Source organism: Balaenoptera borealis (genome assembly GCF_965194805.1).
Source record: "Balaenoptera borealis genome assembly, chromosome: 1".
In the NCBI taxonomy this organism is placed as follows: Eukaryota; Metazoa; Chordata; class Mammalia; order Artiodactyla; family Balaenopteridae; genus Balaenoptera; species Balaenoptera borealis.
The window spans coordinates 172,434,886-172,455,371 of NC_138860.1; the positions used below are offsets into that span (position 1 = coordinate 172,434,886).

The window sequence follows — 20,486 nt, forward strand, 5'->3', positions numbered from 1 at the left end:
TCCCTAGGGGTTCGGTGCCAGGGAGGAACTTTCTGTCTCTTGCTTATTGCTTTTCCCAGAGTACTCTCTTCCTCAGGGTCCTCCTGTGTGGTAGAGATTGCATCTGTGGAGGAGGGCATGGGAACTGGTGTGGAGATGAGCATGGGTGCTAGATATTGGGGACTGGCCCAGCAGCATGTAGTCACCACTCAGTGGTCACCTGGAGAATGCCCTGCTGGAGTGTGGCGGCCTGGGAAGTACATGGGTCCAGAGAGCCAGAGGGATGTTAGGAGGCAAAGGAAGGACACACTCAGGTGTAGTGCCTAGAATCCAGGAGTGGGAATTTGACCCTCTTTCGGCTCCCGCCTCCACTGGACACTCCTTCCATCTTTTTGTCTCTCTCCTCTCCTCTGCTGACCATGGTGCTTAGTTCCGTGACTGCATTAGCCCAAGAAACCAAAGTCCCACTACTTCTAGGAAGTGAGGGCTGTGGTCTTACCTTACTGAACAGGCCTTAACTGACCCTGGAAACGGAGTTAGTTATTCTCTGCATAGACACAGGCTTGTATTTCTTCTCTTATCTCGTTATACTGGCTCTGTCTCCACAGCCCAGGAACATAGTATAAACACTGGGATGAATTCCATGACTAGGAGACAGCGTAAGCATGTGAAAGGGGTGTTGGTTTTAGAGACAGGTACAACTCTCTAATCTTGGTCAACAGTAATGATACTAACATGTTTATTGAATGTTTATTATGAGCCAGGCACTGTGCTAAATGCTGTACAGACATTATCTCAATCGATCCTTAAAACAATCTTTTGAGGTAGATAACTTAGTTTCATTTCGCATGTGAAGAAACTGAAGCTTAGAGAGGTTAAAATCACTTGTAGGTGGTGAGCAAGGATCCTGACCCAGGCCCATGACTAGCCTGCCCGCTGAAGCACACTAGACTAGCTTGTTTCCCAACCTTTAAAACCAGGCCTTGTCTACCTCAGAGAGTTGATTTAGATAGGGTTTGTAAAGGGTCTGGTACACAGACAGAACTTAATAAGTGATAATCTCTTATCATTTTTCCGGAAGCTCAGATGTCATTTTTATTCTGTGGTTTTAAAGTGAAATCATCTTGGATAGTCACCTACAGCTGTCATGTGCTGGGTGCTGCAGAGATGAGGAAGACAGTCCTGGTCCCTCAGGGGCTCAGAGCCTGGGTGGGGGACGGGGAGAGGGAGGAGAGAGTGGAGCAGGGGCGGCCAACATTACAAAAGCCTCTCAGTGCAGTGTGTGATCAGGATTGAGGCCCCTTTACCAAGAGGCAGGAGGCACTGTGCTGCCGTCACCAAGGTGGGCAGTCTCTTGGATTCCTTTCTGCACTAACCAGTGGGGCAACTGGTGTTGGGGTGCAGGACTGAGTAGAACCCAGCTGGCTACTTGATACCAAAGCTCCGAGGCTGAAGGAGCCAAATGCAAGGTGCTGGGCCCAAAGAAGCCAAAGGGAAGCTGGTGCAGGGTCTTTCCTATTTCCAGTCCGTCCCCACCCGGCCACTCCTTGTCCACAGTCTGATTTCTGAGAGACCTTGTCCAAGGTCCTCTAAAAGCGTGTAATAGTTGGCTGATATCTCGGGTTCCCTAAGAAGCAGCAGTTAGGAAGTAAGGTTCCTCCAGCACCTAGAGGGTTTTCGGAAACTGCTCAAGTATTTCTTCGTAATCATGTTCATCATCTGCAAAAGAATCCAAGTCAGTGAGGACCTTTGGCCTTAGGTTCCTTCCCCTCTTTAGGGTACTTTCCTCCCTTGAACAGGGGAGGGCTTGGTCTGGATGCTCTAAGGTCCTTGCTAGCCCAGAAACCACAGTTTGTTGTGTCTGAACACTTCGCAAACATTCTCCTGTGTGCCTTGGGGAGGGTAGTTGGGGGATGAACTCATTTTCCTTGCCAGGGCCCTGGAGCCACTGGGAGAAGGACAGTAGGGACCCTTCAGCCTCAGCCCATCTCATATAGGCCTGTCCATCCAACTGGGACTGTGGAAGGGTCGCTCACGGGCAGGGCCCTGCTGAGGGTATGGCCAGCACCATCAGAGGCAAAAGCAGCAGCAGAATGGCATGGGGGCGGGGAGAAGGAAAGACAGGGGTGAACAGGGGCTGACAGACTCACCTGTATCCTGAGTGATGGGCTTAGTGAGCCTGAGACCCTTCTTGTGACCAGGAATCTCACTGTATAAATTGCAGCTGTCCTTGGTGACCTTTGGGAAGGTCTTCCTCTTGGGTTTAGGCAGCAGAGATGATTTCTGCAATTGGAAGGCTTCAGAAGACTAAGTGGGAGAAAAAGCAGAAGTTAGCAGGGTCCCAAGAAATGGAGTAAGAGAGTACATGAAATGCAATTTCCTTCAAATCTCACTTCCTCTGCTCCCCTCTGAACTTCCTTTTCAGTGTATGGCTTCTCAGGACCCCAGGTGTTTTTGCTACAAGCACTTGAACTGTTCTTTGGCAGGGGAGAAAGGGGCCAGGGTGAGAGATGACAGGGTTGGGGGCTAGAGACAGGGTGTCCCTGCGTTTTTACACAGGGATTTGGTCATTGTCCTCCAAGTCTTTTGCTGAAGGAGAAAAAAGTAGTCACAAAGCCTCAGGACAAACAGAGTGCAGAGCTGAGAGGGGTCCCAGAAGGAAGAGGACTTTTACTGAAATCCTGCCATGTGCCAGAAGCTGTATGCATATCCGTTCATTCATCCTCAAGTGACTCTCTGAGCTGTTTGAGTCCCCAGTTCACACGTGAGGAACCAGGCTCAGAAAGAGCGTGCCACGTCAAGCCTCGCACAGGGGATCCCTGGCTGGGCCAGGCTTCGGACGCAGAACCATGTCTGTGGCCTGTAAAGCTGCTCCTCTTCCCACCACGTCATGCTTTCAGAAGCAAACAGTACGGCTCCCTGATGAGCAGCAGAGAATACTGACTCCCAGGGGGGGATATTGCTGGTTCTAGGGCAAAAAGCAGGAGCCATCCCAGAGGAGCCATCAGGAACCAAGGCTGGGACGGAGGTCTCAACTCTTTGTACCACATTCTTTCCAGCACTGTCACAAGGCCTGTGTTTCAGATGTCCCAGTCTATTTTTGGTTCTGTCAGAAAACGACTACCCTACCCCCTGCCCCACAGATACGAGCCCCTTCTGGGGCTGAGATCACGCAGGGTTCATCTTTTTAACTTCCACTGCCATCCCACTGCCTCCCCACACAGTACGAAATCCAAGTCTCTGCACATCCCAAAACAGTATGCTTGTTACAGTTTACAAAGTGCTTTTTATGTAGATCACTCCCCCCCCGACCCCCCCATGCCCCCCATTCTCAGCAGAGCATGGCTATCAGCGCCCACCTCAGAGGGACGCCGTGAGAGCTGGGTGGGGCAGTACGTACGTGTAAGGGGCCACCCCAGGGTAAGCGCCCCACTAGTAGAGGCTAACAAAACAGCACTGAGAGTTAGTGGTGTTATCCCAGGCTCACTGGTGAGGGAACATGCCCAGAGAGGAAGTACAGCCCACGGAGTGAGGAAACAGGGACGTGAACTTCGTGTTTCTGACTCTGACATTCTTTGCCCGCTTGTTGTGATTCAGTTTGGTTCAGTTCGGACTCACTAGCACTTTCTCTGCCTGCCTTGGAGTGGGAGGTCCCTGCCCCACAGGACTCTTGTTCTAGCCAGAGGCCAAGTACAACTAATTAAAACTACATGGCCTCCCACCTCCAAGCTATGTACAGCGTGCAGTGTGACTACAGAAGAGGGAGAACTGTCACCGCCTTGGAGGAAAGGTGAGCTGAGCCTTGCCCGTGAGTCTGAAAGGAGGAAGAACGTTCCTGGCAAAAGGACTGGCGTGTGTGAAGTGCTGAGGCAGGAATCCTGGCATACCGAGAGCGTCAGGAGTTCCTCTGTGGTTGGAGCTGCTGAGCAGTGGTGGAAGGTGGGCCTGGGAAGGTGAGACTGAAGTCAGCTATGAAGGACCCTGGATACCGTGTTAAGGGGTTCGCATTACCCCAGCAATGGGGAGCCACGGAAGGTTTCAGAAGGTGGGGCTGAGGCCCCATAGTGACCAGGGAAGGATGTGGGAGGCCGTTCTGACAGCCGTGGGGAGGGGTTGAAGAGGCTGCTGAAAGAGTTTAGGTGAAAAATGCTGTAGCTTGAGCTAAGGAGTGACAGCAGGGGTAGCAGAGAGAGGTAAAGCACCGTGAACTTGGAGTCACAATGCTTCCGCTCCAGTTCAGGCCCCCCCCGTATATAAACTGTGTGACTTTGGGCGAGTCTCACAGTCGCTGAGACCTCATTTTCTCGACTGTAAAATATGGATGATCACACCATTGTCAGGATGGTCAGGATCGAATAATAGGTACAAAGCGTGCACGTTTATAAACTGCACGTTCTGGAAATAGAGACAGATGTAGAGAACAAGCATATGGACCCCAAGGGGCGAAAGCGGGTGTGGGTGGGTAGTGGCGGCGGTGGGATGAACTGGGAGATCGGGGTTGACATATATACACTAATGTGTACAAAATAGATAACTAATAAGAACCTGCTGTATAAAAAAATAAAATTCAAAACTAACTAACTAAATAAAGAAAGAAACTGCACGTTCTGTACAGCTGTAAGAGACACGTGATGCCAGGCAGACAAAGAAGAAATGGCAGGACCCCAATGATCCCTACAGGTGGCCCCTCCCGGCCCACTTGGGTTCTGTTGGTACCTTGACGCCTTTCGCCTTGCTGACCTGCTTCTTCTGCCCACTGAGGCCCTTACTTTTCGGAGGCCTGGGCGGGGGAGCTTGACCCTCAAAGGCCGGTGACTTCCGAAGGTGATAATAGAAGGCCTCTGTCAGCTCCTCCACTGGGACTACAGGGAGGGGCCCAGCCGGCTGGCTTGGCTGCCCCTCGGCTTCCACGACAGTCAGGTCCAGCCACCGGGGAGGGACCTCGAAGCACATCTCAGGGTTGGAGTCTAGGCTGACCACCAAGAAGGGCTCCATGATCTTCTCCTCCAGCCGCAGGCCCAGGAAGGAGGGCAGAGGGTCATCAGGGTGGCTGGCGTCCTTGGCCACCACCTTGACCTCACAGGGCAGTGAGAACTGGGCAATCAGATCCTGCAGGCTGTAGCGCCGGCCATCACCCAACTCTTCCACGAAGCCGCCAGAGAGGTGGAGGGGCAGCAGAATCTGTTCTTGGTCCTCTGCCTCTTCATACTCCTCTCCCTCCCCAGGCTGGTCACTCAGCCGCTGACACACCAGGACGTCCATGTCCCTCTCTTGAACCCCAAGGGCCTGGCCAGACCCCAACACCTCCAGCCTGTCTCCCATGGCCAGGGACATGAACCCGGGGTTCTCAAACCCGTCTCCTTCACAGTCCTTTGTGGCCACTACCCGGAGTGGCTGGCCTGGCTGGAGAGCACCCAGGAGGTCGTAGGCCGTGGGGAACTCTCTCGGCCGCCGCCGCAGCTTGCCCTGGTAGGCCCCGGAGATCATGAAGTGTCTGGGCACTTTCCGGCCCTTGGTTGAGGCCAGGAACCGCCAGGGTGGCGAGGCCAGGCCGTAGATGCAGAGCCTCTGGCCCTTCTGTAAGGAGCTCAGCCACGGGCTGAGGAAGATGGGGGGCCCCTCCGGAACTTCCAGGATCTCTGTGGGCAGGGGGAAGGGGCCTCCCCGGGCCAGGGCCTCGCTCAGCAGCAGCGGTTGCATGAAGTGGATGTGCTGAGAGGAGGCGGTGATATCCTCCACGTCAACCTCCAGGGTGGAGGGGATCTTCACGATGGTCCTGCGCACTGTGGAGGGGAGAGGTCAGCCCTGGCGCGCACGCTCCACCCCTCAGAGGTCTGAGCCTGCTAACCTCTTTCCTGTCTTCATCTTTTCTTTCCTACCAGCGTTTTCCTATCGTACCAGATTCCTTGCCCACTCTTTCCTTCAACCTCTTTTTAAAAAGTTACTATAAAAAGTTTTTAAAATATTTATAAAAGTAGAATAGTATAGTGAACCCCAATGTACCTGTCACCCAGCTTCAACATTTAACCCATGGCCCATTTTCTTTCCTTTATACCCCCATCTATCCATTCCCCCTCCACTGGATTATTTGGAATCAGAATAATCACATCTTGCCATCTGTGACTATTTCAATGTGTATTGCTAAAAGAAGGGGTAATTAAAATTTCAAAAATAATAACCGCTAGGCTATGATCACATTGAAGTAATAATAATTTGATACTTCCTTAATATCACTGAATATCCAATCAGTTCCCTTTAAAAATTTTAATTGAATTTTGAATGTAATTTTATAAGCTGTCTTTCCAAATCCTTTCTGGATTTAAATAGATAGAACCAAATCAAGAAAGACACTGACTACATGACTTTGGACAGCCTCCCCCTGTCCTGGCATTGATAGCGCCTGGTGCATAAACTCTGTAAGAGTCTGAGGAAAACTAGCCCACCCACTATGTTGTCTGAGCCGCACCACACGGAAGACAGAACAGGGAATGTTCTCCCTGTTTTGCAGATGAGAACACTGGGGCTCCGAGGAGTGGTGGTGACTTCCCTCAGGTCACGTGGTTGGGATTTTTGCCCTGTGCCAGATGAGCTGATAATTGGCTGAAGCTGGGAGATGGGCACATGCGGGTTCGTTACGCTGTTGTGTTTTTTCTTCAGAATGCTTTGTAAATTACCTGAGCTGCCTCATTCTCCAGGGTAGCCAACTCGTTATTTTTACAAAAACTAGTAAACAAAGCATAGGTTGTTTCTTAGGACAGTCCTCAGTCAGACTGCTGGCAGAATCCAGAGAAGGGTTGGTGAGGCAGAGGCAGAACCTGGCCAGTCAAGAGGCCAAGGCTGAGTGGAGGTAGAAGAATGGGGGTGCCCTGGGGACCTCTACACATACACCCATTCTTCTACCTCTGCTCCAGCTGGGCCTCCGACCGGCCAGACCTGGCCAGGTTCTGCCTCTGTTTCACCAACCCTCTGTGCAGCCACCAGCCTGTCCTAAGAAGTAACCTATGAAACAGCCGGGGGATTCGGCCAGACAGTACCCTCCCAGACGGGAGGCCCTTCACGAACAATCCTGCTCTCCCCAGCAACAGGGAAATATATTTCTCCTGAGCAAACGGTCAACGCTGCACTTTCTAACACTATGTTTCTTTGTCCTAGCTGCGGGCAACCTCACAACCCGACTTTTGCCAAACTTTATAAAGTACGTGGGACCTCACTCAAGTTACCCGTTTTCCTATCTCCTTTTGCACCTAACTTCCACTATTGGGGATTCTTTATTCTGTTACGTTGTATATACCAGGTAAACCACCTGGAATCCCTGGATTATCCACGGGGATAGGGGGCATCTTCCCATCAGAGCAGCTCCCCAGGGCCTCCTCTGCCCCTCCCGCCCCCAGGCCCACCCACCTGCCCGGGGAACTCACAGTGCATGATGGCTTCGACCTCGTACTGGGGCATCAGGGTCAGGGAGCGCCAGGGGAGGGCGGGGCAGGTGAGGATGGTGTCCCTCAGGGCCGGGTCCTGCAGCACCTGGAGCAGAGTCCGAGGGGGCCCAGGCTGCAGTTCCCAGAAGGGCCCCTTCTGGGACAGGGGCAGGTGCAGAAGGACCTGCTGGGCCCCGGTGCCCAGCACACAGCAGGCACAGCAGGTCCCGAGGTGCATTTCCACAGCCTCAAGCTTGAGGGGCTGCTCCTGAGGCACCACCCTGGCCTTGGTGGTGATTCTGTGGGTCGACATGAAGCAGATGGGCAGCTGCTTGGAGCTCTGGGTTGCAGCAGAGACCAGCTCCTCCAGGGTTCCATAGCTCCGGGGGCCAGTGAGGGGGCTGAAGTTGCCTGTGGGGCACAGCAGTGGGTGTCAGGGTGGGGCAGACCTTTGCCGGGCCCAGGGCCGCATATCCCATGCCCAGATCTGGCTGCAGAGAACCAGCCAGAATCCCCCGAGGACAGGGGCCAAGGGTGGGCCAGCACTTGGATATCCAGGCTGCAGGGCTGAGGGACGGCAGGCAGCAAGTGACCATTGCAAATGGACAGTGAGGGCAGGGGTGGGGACAGTTCCTGCTCACACAGGCACGGACACAGAGGGATTGTCACCAGAGACAGAACAGACACACTGCCACATTTTCCTACCTCCCGACCCCACCTGCCTCTCACTTTGCCATCTTTGTCTCCAGATACCTCACCACTGCTCCATTCCCACACACCAGCACCTACCACCCCATCCTGGGTGGGTGAGTGCCACAGTCCCTCCCAAACTAGAAACCCAGGAGCTACCGGCCAAATGACCTCTGACCACCCCTCTACCCCTCCCCCTGCCCTGTCCATTCTTCTGCCACCAGACTGGCCTAAAATACCCCATGTCTGGACATAATATCACTTCCAGGGTCTTCCTGCCCAAAACCCTCAACACAAATCTATTCAAGGAAGCACCACACAAAGTCGGTCTGAGGGACATTCTGCAAACGTACTGATCTGGACTCTTCAAAAATGTTGATATCAAGACAAAGGAAGGCTGAGGAACTATTCCAGCCTGAAGGAGACTAAAGGAGGCCAACTGAATGTCATGTGCAATCTGGGACTAGATTCTGGATCAAGGCAAACACCGGGCTATCAAGGACATTAGTAGGGCAGCTGGTGAAATCTGAATACAGACTGTGGGTTAGACAGTAGTATTGTATCAATATTAAATTTCCTGAATTTAATCACTGAACTACAGTTTTGTGAGTGAATGTCCTTGTTTTTTAGGAGCTAAGCTAAATATTGGGAGTAATATTCAGATGTAATGGGGCATCATGTCTATAACTCTCAGATGGTTCAGAAAAAAGATATATATACACACACATATATAGTAATATATGTTCATATGTATATATGTGTGTGTGTGTATGTATATATAATATACAGAGAGAGGGAATGCAAATGTAACAACATGCTTAACTGGTCAATCTGGATAAACAGTATACAGGAGTTCTAGCAAGTCTTCTGTAAATTTGAAATTATTTCAAATTTTTTAAAAACCTCAAAATACAAAACAAAACACATCACTTCCCTATTTAAAAGCTCTTTGGCTACTTAATACCTTCAAAATAAAGACCGAAATGTGGGAACTTCCCTGGTGGCGCAGTGCTGTGGCGCAGTGCTTAAGAATCCGCCTGCCAATGCAGGGGACACGGGTTCGATCCCTGGTCTGGAAAGATCCCACATGCCACGGAGCAGCTAAGCCCGTGCGCCACAACTACTGAGCCTGCGCTCTAGAGCCCACGAGCCACAACTACTGAGCCTGCATGCTGCAACTACTGAAACCCATGCGCCTAGAGCCCGTGCTCCGCAGCAAGAGAAGCCACCACAGTGAGAAGCCCGCGCACCGCAACGAACAGTAGCCCCCACTCGCCGCAACTAGAGAAAAGCCCACGCGCAGCAACGAAGACCCAACACAGCCAAAAATTAAATAAATAAATAAATTTATTTAAAAATTAAATTAAAAAAAAAGAACGAAATGTGTCCGTGCCCCACACAAGCTCCCCCCGCCCCCCTGCGGTCTGACTCCCACTCACCTCCCCACCACTTCCCCTCACCTGGAACCCATGCCCTCACTGGTCCCCTTCAGCCATCACAGGAAACCATACTGAGAACAAGCCTGCAGAGGGTGCCTGCTCTGAGCCCAGCCCTGTTCTAAGTGCATCATACATGGCAACTCACTTAATCGTCACATCAAGGCTGACTGCCCCATTACAGAAGAGGAAGCTAACCACGGCCACAGCTAGTAGCCGGCAGAGGTGGGATTCCCATCCAGGCTGCTGGCTTCAGCGTCCAGGCCCATGGTCCACCACACTACACACCTCCTCCAGTGACTGCGCTACGGGGGGTTTCTGGAGCACCAGTGTGCTCATGCTACTCCCTCTAGCTGGGATCCTTCCTCCAGCTGAGGTGCCACCTCCTCCAGGAAGCCTGCACAGACCTCTGAGGCAGGCCACTCCTGCCCGGAGCCCTCTCCAAACTGGTGCCTACTTGTGCTGTTGTCCTCCTCACTGCCATCCTGGAAACTCCCCACCGGAGAGGGCTGCATCTGCTTCATCCCGAACCCCACACCCCAGCCCCCAGCACGAGGCCTGGCACACAGCAAGTGTCAATAAATGTTTGGTGAGTGAATGTGGGAGCGAATACAAAAACTGGCATGTGGACAAAGACATGAAACAAAAAAAGGCCCAGCCAAGAGGCAGATGTAATCAGAGATGGACACGGAGAGGATGCAGTGACGCCAGCTCAGGGCACCGTCAGAGCACTCAGAGGACATTCGGGTCTCGGGGCTGGGTAGCGGTGGATGTGAGAGCAGTGTGTGCCCACCCAGAGGGGTGGGAGTTTGTGCTGGGGTTGCGTGTGCCCGAGGGTGTGCCTGGAGGGTTCCAGGGCACTCAGGGAGATAGAGGTGCCTGCCTTACCCTGGAAGTTGGGAGCGAGCTCCATGGTCTGGCCCGTCCCCGGGTTCTCGCAGACCACCTTCTGGAGGCGAACACAGGTGACCTTGATCAGGTCTCCTGTGGAGAGGGAGCACTCATTCCCAGAGATCTCATAGACAGAGCCTGCGGAGACAAAGAGCCAGTTTCACCCGTTCAGTAAAGGCCAAGCGCTGGGCGGCCCGTGCCCTGCTCCCCCCAGGCACTGCTCGGCCACACCTTTGCACACATTGTTGCGGTGCCTGGAGTGCCCTTCCCTGAGGCCGCTCTGCCTTGTTTTAGCACTGACTGTACCCCTCTGTGGTCACATCCCCTTGCCTCCCGAACTCAGCTCACAGGGCAGGACTGATCCATCTCAGCCAGCACAGGCCCAGCCCCGAAGTGTGTGTGTTTAAGTCATGAATGAGTAAACAACCCAGTAAATCCCAGTTCCCTTATTAGCTACAAAATCAGGCCCAGGGAGGTTCAGTGACTGCCCCGAGATCACACAAAGCCAAACACCCACACTGGCGCTTTCTTCTTCAGATGACTTTCTGTTAAGGGAAGCACAGGAGAGGATGGCGGGCCGCTGACAGGGTGGGCCCAGTAGGCGGGTCTGGGCCCTGACTTACAAGGTTTAAAGGGCTATAGCAGGGTCCAGAGCATGGAAGGTGCTCAGTAAAGATCTCTCACACACAGCGACCCATCCTGCTGATGAGGGACAGACAGTGCGGGTGGGCGAGCCTCCAGGCCACCTGCCTCTACTCCACCCCCAGGGCAGCCCCAGCAGGGTCCTTTACAACAGCCCTGAGAAACGGATGAAAATCCCACCCCTTATCCCCAGGAAAATACACACAGGCTCATAAAACACACACTTCTGTCTACAGACGCTCGGGGCTGGTAACAAGAGCAGCCCTGGTGCCGAGAACTAACTATATGCCCGGCGCTGTGCTCGGCACTGCAGATGTGTCATGGCACTTAAGACTCATGACTGCCCCTGGAGGGAAGGACAGTTTCTCTTTCCTAAATACGGAAACCGAGCCTTGGCAAGGGTGAATGGGCCGCCCGAGATAATCAGGTAATAGGAGGCAGAATTGGGACTCCGCCCAGGACATTTGCCTCCAAACTGGGGCTCCTAACCACGCGGTGACCACAGGCATCTGCCCCATCAGTATCACCACCTGCCCCCCTCCACCTCACCCCACTCCCACACTCTCATCCTGTCAGATTCTTCTCTTACCCTCACTTCCGCCACTCCCGCACCCCCCCCAGGGGGAGCATAATGAGGAAACGCAAGTATTGTGACACACAGTGGGAGGGGGTGTCAGGAGGAGGGCAAACAGAGCACAGATGCCTGCAGGAAGCCCCCAGAGAGAGCAGGATTTGAACCCAGATCCCTCAGAGTCCCAAGTGGGCCTGGCGAGACCCCATGGTGTGGTGGCCCGTCCTGCCCCCTGTGGGGCCCTCCATGTGTCTCACCCTTGATCTAGGAACCCCACTTGGGGCCTCAGAACACTTTTCTGGAAGCTGCTGTGGTAGAGCAAGGGAGCGGATGGAGGCAACAGGATGAGGCAGGGCACTCAGAAATAGTTTGCTCTCTAAGGAAGGAGCCTCCCGCACCCCACCCAGACTCTCACTTCCCTCTCTCCTCCTCCTCCACCTTTCCCACTCAGTTGCCCACAGGTCCTCCCTCACCCTCAGAGCCGCCGTCTCTCCCCTCACTGCCTGTCAATCCCTCCCCTCTCACTCTTTCAGGCAATGACTACTAAGCCCCAGCTGTGTACCATCCCTGTGAACCAGGCGGGCTGCGGCCAGGTGGGCAGATGTGCAGGTGTGCAAGGAGCCAGGAAGGCTTCCCGGAGGAGGAATCATTTTAGCTGAGAACTGAAGAGTTGATCGGATCAAGTACGGCCCAGTGCCAAGCAGAGAGCAAAGGCGGGATGGGGGGACTGAAGGAAGGACGTGTAGATAGGCGTCGAGGGGGAGGAAATGGGAGGGCATACGGAGGGGAAGGCTGACCTGGCTCTTCAGAATCAAACAACAGCCCGGCGTCGTGAGCGCCTGAATGCCGCGACCCCGCACGGTCGGACCTCATGCAATGCGCACCACCGTTCCACCCCAGCTTGGCTCGGTTCCACCCACTTGAGTATCTGAGCTCATGGACTTTCCATCACCACCCTGCGGGGCAATCAGCGATCCCGCATTCCACGGAAGCAAAAGCCGTGACCCGGAGAAGTTGGAGTGTGGCCCCAAATCACACAGCTTGGGTAGCGGCAGCGTCGGGATTCGAACCCAGGGCGCAGGGTCCCGGGTTTCTAACGCCCTGGCAGGGAGAACCGGTCCGCCGCGGGGCCGGGGTCGGAGGGGTCTCGGCCCTTCACTCACCCTGGAAGTAGACACCCGAGCAGACCCGCAGCACACGCGGGAGGGAGGCAGGGTCCAGGGCGCACACGAAGTCCTGCAGCGACACGGGCTCCATGGTCCGCGCGGCTCGCTGGACGCGGACTGAACTGCCCGCCCGCCGCCGAGCGCGGCAACCCCGCCCGGCCGGCCCAGCGGGGCGGGGTTGGCTGGAGCGCCCCGCCCAGGGGCGTTGGGAATGCGACGCCGCGTTCTGGGACGCGCCACCTCTCTCTCCCGGCCTCAGTTCCCTTGTTTCTACAAGGGGGTTGCAGTACCCACCTCTCACATTGGTGGCAGGATTTAGAAGGTCAAGACCAGGACCTGACATCCGGGAGGCTCTGAGTAAATAAAAGCTGGTCCCTACGTGCCCAGTCGTCAGTGAGGTGCCCCATAGTGGAGGGAGGACGAGGATGAAGATGAAGAAGAAACCCCCGACTCCCACCCACCCCCGTTATCACCCCCTGTTCTCTCCGAACGAGGAAACACGGCCCTCCTGGTGCAGTTCTGAGTCGCACAGGAGGGACACAGCCTGCGCTTTGGGTCTGAGGAGGAAGATAGAGCATCAGGTCTCCCGAATCCCTCTCCGGGACACTCCATGGTCCTCTGCCGCTCATTACCTTTCCAGGACGCAGTTCTACTTAAAAATTCTTCCTTGGGCTAAAGAGAAATCTGCTTAGGAGAGAGACCAACCACTTCTCCTGACCCCAGAGGGGATAAGGATTTTCCATCTCCCTGTGCCTCAGGAGTCAGACAGAGGTTCAAGTCCCAGCTCCTCCTCTGCCTTGTTATATAATTTTAGGCAAATCACTTTGATGTTGAGTTTTAGTTTCCTCATCTATAAAATGGTAGAAAGAATCTTTTCTAAACTGATCGTGAGGATTAAATGAGATGATATAGATATTGTACAAAATGCTTTATTTCGTTTTTTGTCCCTATAAAATAACAGAAGACTTCTAATCAGAAATAATAACAAAAGTTTAAAATAAAAAGAATAAACCCTAATTAAAGACATTTGACAAATAAAAATAGAACATTCTTTTCCCAAATATAACGAACATTTTGCTGTGTTTCTTTCTACTGTTTATTCTGCCTGGGTGTGTGTGTGGTGGTTTGTTTGTTTGTTGTTAATTTTTGATTTAAAGTTGCAAAAATAGTAGAGATTTCCCATATATCCCTCAGCTAGTTTCAAATTCCCCTGTTGGTAACATCTCACATTACCAGGATGCATTTGCCAAACCTAAGAAACCAACATTGCTGCGTTGCTGTTAACTGAACTACAGACTTTATTTGGATTTTATCTGTTTTTTCACTGCTGTCCTTTTTCTGGCTCAGGATCCCAACCAGGATTCCATGTTGCATTTAGTCATAATGTCTCCTGTCTGTGACACTTTCTCAACCTTTCCTTGACCTTGTTCTTATAACCTTGACCGTCTTAAAGAGTACTGGTCAGGTATTTTTGCAGAATGTCCCTCAATTTGTTGTTGTTTTTGTTTTCTGATGTCTTCCTCATGACTAGACTGGGGTTATGAATTTTAGGGGGAGGATACTACCAAGGTGAGGTGTCCTTCTCATCACACCCTGCCGGGGGCACATGACATATCAGCGTGACTTCTCACTGTGATGTTAAACTTGACCACTTGGTTAAGGTGGTGTTTCCAGGTTTCACCACAGTAAAGCTGCTCTTTGGAAGGAACACTCAGGGGGAACTCCGCCCCGCTTCCTGGAGGGGGCAGCATCCAAATAAATTATTTGGAATTCTTCTGTAAGAAAGATTTGTCTCTTCTCCCCCATTTATTTATTCAATTATTTATGTCAGTATGGACTCATGTATATTTAATTTATACTTTTGACTATAATCTAATACTACATTATTTATTTTGTTTCTCAGATTGTTCCAGCTTTGGGAGTTCGCCAAGTCTGGCTCCTGGGACCCTTTGCCATACCCCCATTGTTCCCTTCTCTGAGCACTTCCTTACTGCCTGGTGCTATCAGATGCTCCAGGGTCATCTTGTCTTTTCCCTGCCCTCACCCTACAATCAGGCATTTCTCCCAGAAGACTTGCTTCCTTTTATTGGAGAATGGTGTTTAGAAACCATACTCTGGTAGCTGAGAGTGCTCCTTGCCACTGTGTTGCCTGTACTTTTTGTCTTTTTCTTTCCGTCTTTTTCTTTCCTTGCATAGACATTTACAGACACCACTGCCTGTCCCATGGCCCAGCTGAAATCAGGTCCAGCCCTGACCTTCAAGAAGAAGCTCCTGTAGTACAAACTTCCACTTGCAAAATAAATGAGTCACCAGTAAGAAATATACAGTGTGAGGAATATAGTCAATAACTACGTTATATCTTAGTATGGTGATCATTTTGAAATGTATAGAAATATTGAATCACTGTGTTGTGCAGCAGGAACTAACATAGTGTCGTAGGTCAATTATACTTCAAAAGACAAACAAACTCAAAGGAAAAGAGATCAGATTTGTAGTTACCAGAGGTATAGGTAGTGGGAGGGGAAATCGGAAGAAGACAGGCAAAAGGTACAGTTATAAGATAAATAGTACTAGGTATATAATGTAGAACATGATAAATACAACTAACACTGATGTATGTTATATATGAAAGTTGTTAAGGGCAAATCATAAGAGTTCTCATCACAAGGAAAAAACTTTTTTTTTATTTCTTTATTTTTGTACCTATATGAGCTGATGCATATTCACTAATCTTCACGAAGTGTGCAAGTCAGATCATTATGCTGACACCTGAAATTTATACAGTGCTGTATGCCAACTATATCAAGAAAACTGGAAGACAGATAAATAAATTGATAGATAAATAAATAAATTCAGCTTTGCAAGAAGAAGAAGAAGAAGGAGAAGGAGAAGGAGAGGAAGAAGGAGAAGAGGGAGAAGAAGGAGAGGAAGAAGAAGTTGTTCCTGTGTAATAACCCTCAACAGAAATTTCAAATCCACCCCTTCACTTGGTTTTATCTTGTGAGCATTCTCCCAGATTCCTGGGCACAGAAGTGGACTTACCAAAATCAGTAGGCAAAAGCCTACTACAACCGACATACTGAAACCATTTCCTTGCCATTCCAATTTGCAGTTGTATATTTATCTGTGTAATTATTTGCTTAATTGTTCCTCAGCAATTAGACAGGTGGCTTCTGAGGGGCAGAGACCAGGGTACCAGTCTGCTTTGCCCCCCACTGTACCCCCAGCATAGTGCACAGGGCCTGGCACACAGTAGGTGCTCAATGATCAGCATCATTGTTGATGACTCACTGGATGAATGGGTGGAAAAGACTTCCTTGGGATAGATTCCTGAGGCGGAATTTCTGGGTCAGATGGCGTGCTTGCTTTTACAGCTTCTTAGGGTGTATTTCAGTCCTGCTGACAGGCTGCTGAGCCTCCGCTGGATGCAGTAAGATAAGGAAGGAGAGAGACCTTTGCAAGAGCTGAGAGGAGCAGGACACAGAGGCACGCATGGGGCCCCAGACCAAGGAACAGTGTCTGCTAAGCAGAGGAGATGGGATGGAGGGGACATTTCCACATGTTTCCAGAAACACCACCAAGGGTGATTCTCTGAACCCCTAGGGCCTCCAAGCAGGACCTATACAACCGTTCACTCAGTTAATCCTCCCTATGAGTAGGCAAGACAAATGTTATTCCCACTTTACAGATGAGGAAACTGAGGCTCAGACAAGTGAAGGGACTTGCCTAAGATTGGACAATGAGAAAGTGGAGATGCTTGGATTTTAACCCAGCTCTGCTGCTCCTTCAGCAGGCCAGAGAAAACGGCAATTCTTCATCTCTCCCCCATATGTTTCAGGGGATCACGTAAGTCTGACAGATTTCTACACAACCCAATTTTGTCTAGAATAATAGTAGAGGATGAAGAATAAAAAGATGGGTTTTCAGGACTTCCCTGGTGGTGCAGTGGTTAAGAATCCGCCTGCCACACAGTGGTTAAGAATTTGCCTGCCAATGCAGGGACACGGGTTCGAGCCCTGGTCCGGGAAGCTCCCACATGCCGCGGAGCAACTAAGCCCGTGCGCCACAACTACTGAACCTGTGCTCTAGAGCCCGCGAGCCACAACTACTGAGCCCACGTGCTGCAAATACTGAAGCCTGTGCGCCTAGAACCCGTGCTCCACAACAAAAGAAGCCACCGCAATGAGAAGCCCGTGCACCGCAACGAAGAGTAGCCCCCACTCATCACAACTAGAGAAAGCCTGCGTGCAGCAACCAAGACCCAATGCAGCCAAAAATAAATAAATACGTAAATAAATAAATTTAAGGAGAATCCGCCTGCCAATGCATGGGACGCGGGTTCGAGCCCTGGTCTGGGAAGATCCCACATGCCACGGAGCAACTAAGCCCGTGCGCCACAACTACTGAGCCTGTGCTCTAGAGTCCACATGCCACAACTATTGAGCCCATGTGCCACAACTACTGAAGCCTGCATGCCTAGAGCCCGTGCTCCGCAACAAGAGAAGCCACCACAATGAGAAGCCTGCACACCACAATGAAGAGTAGCCCCTGCTCGCCGCAACTAGAGAAAGCCCACGTGCAGCAACAAAGACCCAATGACAAAGACCCAATGCAGCCAAAAATAAATAAATAAATAACTTTAAAAAAAAAAAAAAGATGGGCTTTGGAGATAGAGCTGAGCTTGAATCCTGGCTCCATCACTTAGCTGTATGACCTTGGGCAAGTTCCTTAAACTCTCTGAGTCTCAGTCTCCTCTGTACAATGGGGACTGGTGAGAGTGGGGTGTTGGTGAAAATGATAGTGTAACATAGGCATCTGGGCACATGCCAAGTGCTCGATATCTGTTATCACTATTATTTCCCTAGGGCCTCCTGTGCCTGTGTCATTTCTTAGAGATCTCAGCTCTCATTTCCTTCTCCCACCACCCTGCTTTCTATTTTAGGAAAATAAGAGTCTGAGTGGGAAACTCTTCTTTGCTCTTACACATCATGCAAATGGAGGAAATGGAATTGGAAGCCAGGCCTATGCTGGCCGTCACCCGAGCCCTTTCCACCCCCAAAACACTGGTCTGGGCCTCCCCAGGTCCCTCAAGAGCCGAGTGGGGTGTGGAGAGGGAAGCCCAGGCTCACAGAAAGGCTGGGGAGCTGCCATGGGAAGGAGCCGAGAGGAGGGTGCCTGCCAGGACCAAGGGCTGGAGTTTCCTCCACAATCTCTGTCAGGTTTTTGGAGTCTGAAGGTGACGGGCTCGGGGCCTGCTGTGGGCAGCCGATGGTCAGGGGGACTCAGGGGGACTGGAGCCCTTGCTGCTGCATTGGCACCATCCACTCTTGCAGGTGTTGTCATGTGGCCTGGGGTTTTCAGGCAACATCTGAGTGGGCGGGATGATCCTTTCCAGGAAGGGAAGGGGACTAATGATGGTGCAGTGCTGGACATGGTGGTTACAATGTCCTGCTGTCCACTTCAATGTCCACCAGTGTGACATGTTGGTCCAAGGTGGTGGAAAACACGCCAGCACTCAGGAAGGTCAAGGCCAAGATGTGGGAGAGAGGAGGAGGCTGCCTCTGCTCAGGGGTGAGTCAGCTGGCAGAGGCTGGAAGCCCTCTGCACGCTGGTTGCTAGGTTACAAGGCTTCTGTCCCACAGCCTGCAGCCTTCCCTGGGCTCCTGTGGACTTCTTCCTCTGGCACTGGCCCTGATGGCTATGAGACGTGTGCCCTTTCACAGGTCGAACGACAGTCTGCCACGTGATGGTACCTCTGGGGGTCGAGGGCGCCCCACCAGAGCAGACACACATCGAGTTGCCCATCTTGTGCAGAAAACTCACGGGAGACCAGTAACGTTCCCGGAGCTGGGAACCATGGGGGCTTGAGGGGTGATCTATCGTCTTTGCCTGTTTGCTAGATTTTCTGTAGCTTGGTTTGTATACATGAATGACTCTCTGTCAAGCGTTCCCTGAGACAGCTGTGGGGACCGTCCTAGAGGGATGCCCCTTCCCGGTAGATGTTCACTGGGGGAACGTCCCTTCTGGAAAAAGATATTCAGTACTCGCATCTCCTTAAGGAGGAGCCATGTCTGGTTGTGAAACTCCGAAGGACTGACTCTGCTCCCTCCTGTGTGGTGGAAAGTTAGCTGCAAGTCCTCTTCAAGCCCCAGGACCTCAGGGAAGGCCTAGGGGATGCTGGCTCTGGGGGTGGGGGTAGTGGAGGGTCCCAAGACATCTTGCAAGGGCGCAGATCAGTAGGGATGGCAGCTGAGGGGGGCCGGGCAGGAGCTGCTCAGGCCTGGGAACAAGCGAGGTCCCAAGGAGGGAACTGGGGGCGGAGCAGAGCGGGAACACAGAAAGTGGAACCATGGGGCTTGGGTCTGGGGAAGTGAGTGTGAGCCCAAAGAGCTTTTTGCCCCGGCATGTCCCAGCTGGGACTGGATAGAACCAAAACTCCCTGCTCCCTGCATCAAATGCTTCTCTCCCAGCAGGGACTGCAGCACCTGCATGGCTGGCGAGCAGAGGGAAGGAAGTGGGCTCAGTTCTGGGAGCAGGGGTCAGGCTTTGGGTTCCAAACACTACAAAAACCTCTATGTAGTTTCTGGGCTTGGGGGGAACAGTGGGGTCTGCTGTCTCCTTTCAGCAGAGGTTAAAAGAAGTTATCTCTTCCTCAAAATATTAACAATAGAGTTATCATGTGATCCAGCAATGCCACTTCTAGGTATATATCCAAAAGAATTGAATGCAGGGACTCAAACAGATATTCGTACAGCCACATGTTCATAGCAGTGTTATTGACAATACCCAGGAGGTGGAAGGAACCCAAGTGTTCATCAACAGATGAATAGATAAACAGAATGTGGTATATATTACATAAAATGGAATATTATTCAGCCTTAAAAAGGAAGGAAATCCTGACATATGCTACAACATGGATGAACCTTGAGGACATTATGCTAGTGAAATAAGCCAGTGACAAAAGGACAAATGTTGTATGATTCCACTTATGTAAGGTATCTAGAGTAGTCAAAATCATAGAGACGGAAAGTAGAAGGGTGGCTGCCAGGGCCTGGAGGGAGGGAAAATGGGGATCAAGTTTCAGTTTTGTAAGATGAAAAATTTCTGGAGATTGGTTGTACGACAGTGTGAATATACTTAACACTCCTGAACTATATACCTAGTGATAAATTTTATGTTATGTGTGTTTTATCGTGATCTTTATTTTTTTTTAAGATTTATTTTTATTTATTTATTTTGACTGCACCGGGTCTTAGTTGCGGCATGCGAGATCTAGTTTCCCGACCGGGGACTGAATCCTGGCCCCCTGCATTGGGAGCTCAGAGTCTTACCCACTGGACCACCAGGGAAGTCCCTATCATGATCTTTAAAAAAAAAGTTCTCTCAGACTGTGTCTAAGCCTGAATCTAATGTACAGCATTGTTTATTCTTCAACAGTGATCTGGCTGGTAATGAGGTCCAGGTTGTAAACAGTATTCCCTCAAACTTGGAACAGGGCTTCATAGTCTTGGAGTAACATGTTCACTGTTGGGAGTCCAGTGTCATTGTTATCCCAGATCTCTTGTGTGTGAAGGTTGGCAGTCTTCTCTCTGTCCCTGGTGCTCTGATTTTTCACATGCTCAGCCCTCTGCAGGTCTTTCATTCTTGTTTCTGGGCACTTGTGAATCTTTTTAATATGGAGACTCACACCCTT

At 51.4% G+C, this 20,486-nt stretch overlaps 1 protein-coding gene across 1 annotated transcript; it reads right to left on the reverse strand.

The window, feature by feature from the left end:
- Nucleotides 1-688: 688 nt before the first annotated feature.
- On the reverse strand, nucleotides 689-12,981 carry THEMIS2 (thymocyte selection associated family member 2). Its single transcript, XM_082347908.1, has 6 exons — nucleotides 12,791-12,981; nucleotides 10,412-10,552; nucleotides 7,398-7,808; nucleotides 4,696-5,762; nucleotides 2,130-2,286; nucleotides 689-1,698 (listed from the first exon to the last, which is right to left on the reverse strand). Exons 1-6 carry the CDS (start codon nucleotides 12,882-12,884, stop codon nucleotides 1,646-1,648), a joined length of 1,923 nt encoding a protein of 640 aa, XP_082204034.1. The 5' UTR covers nucleotides 12,885-12,981; the 3' UTR covers nucleotides 689-1,645.
- Between the last annotated feature and the right edge of the window lie 7,505 nt (nucleotides 12,982-20,486).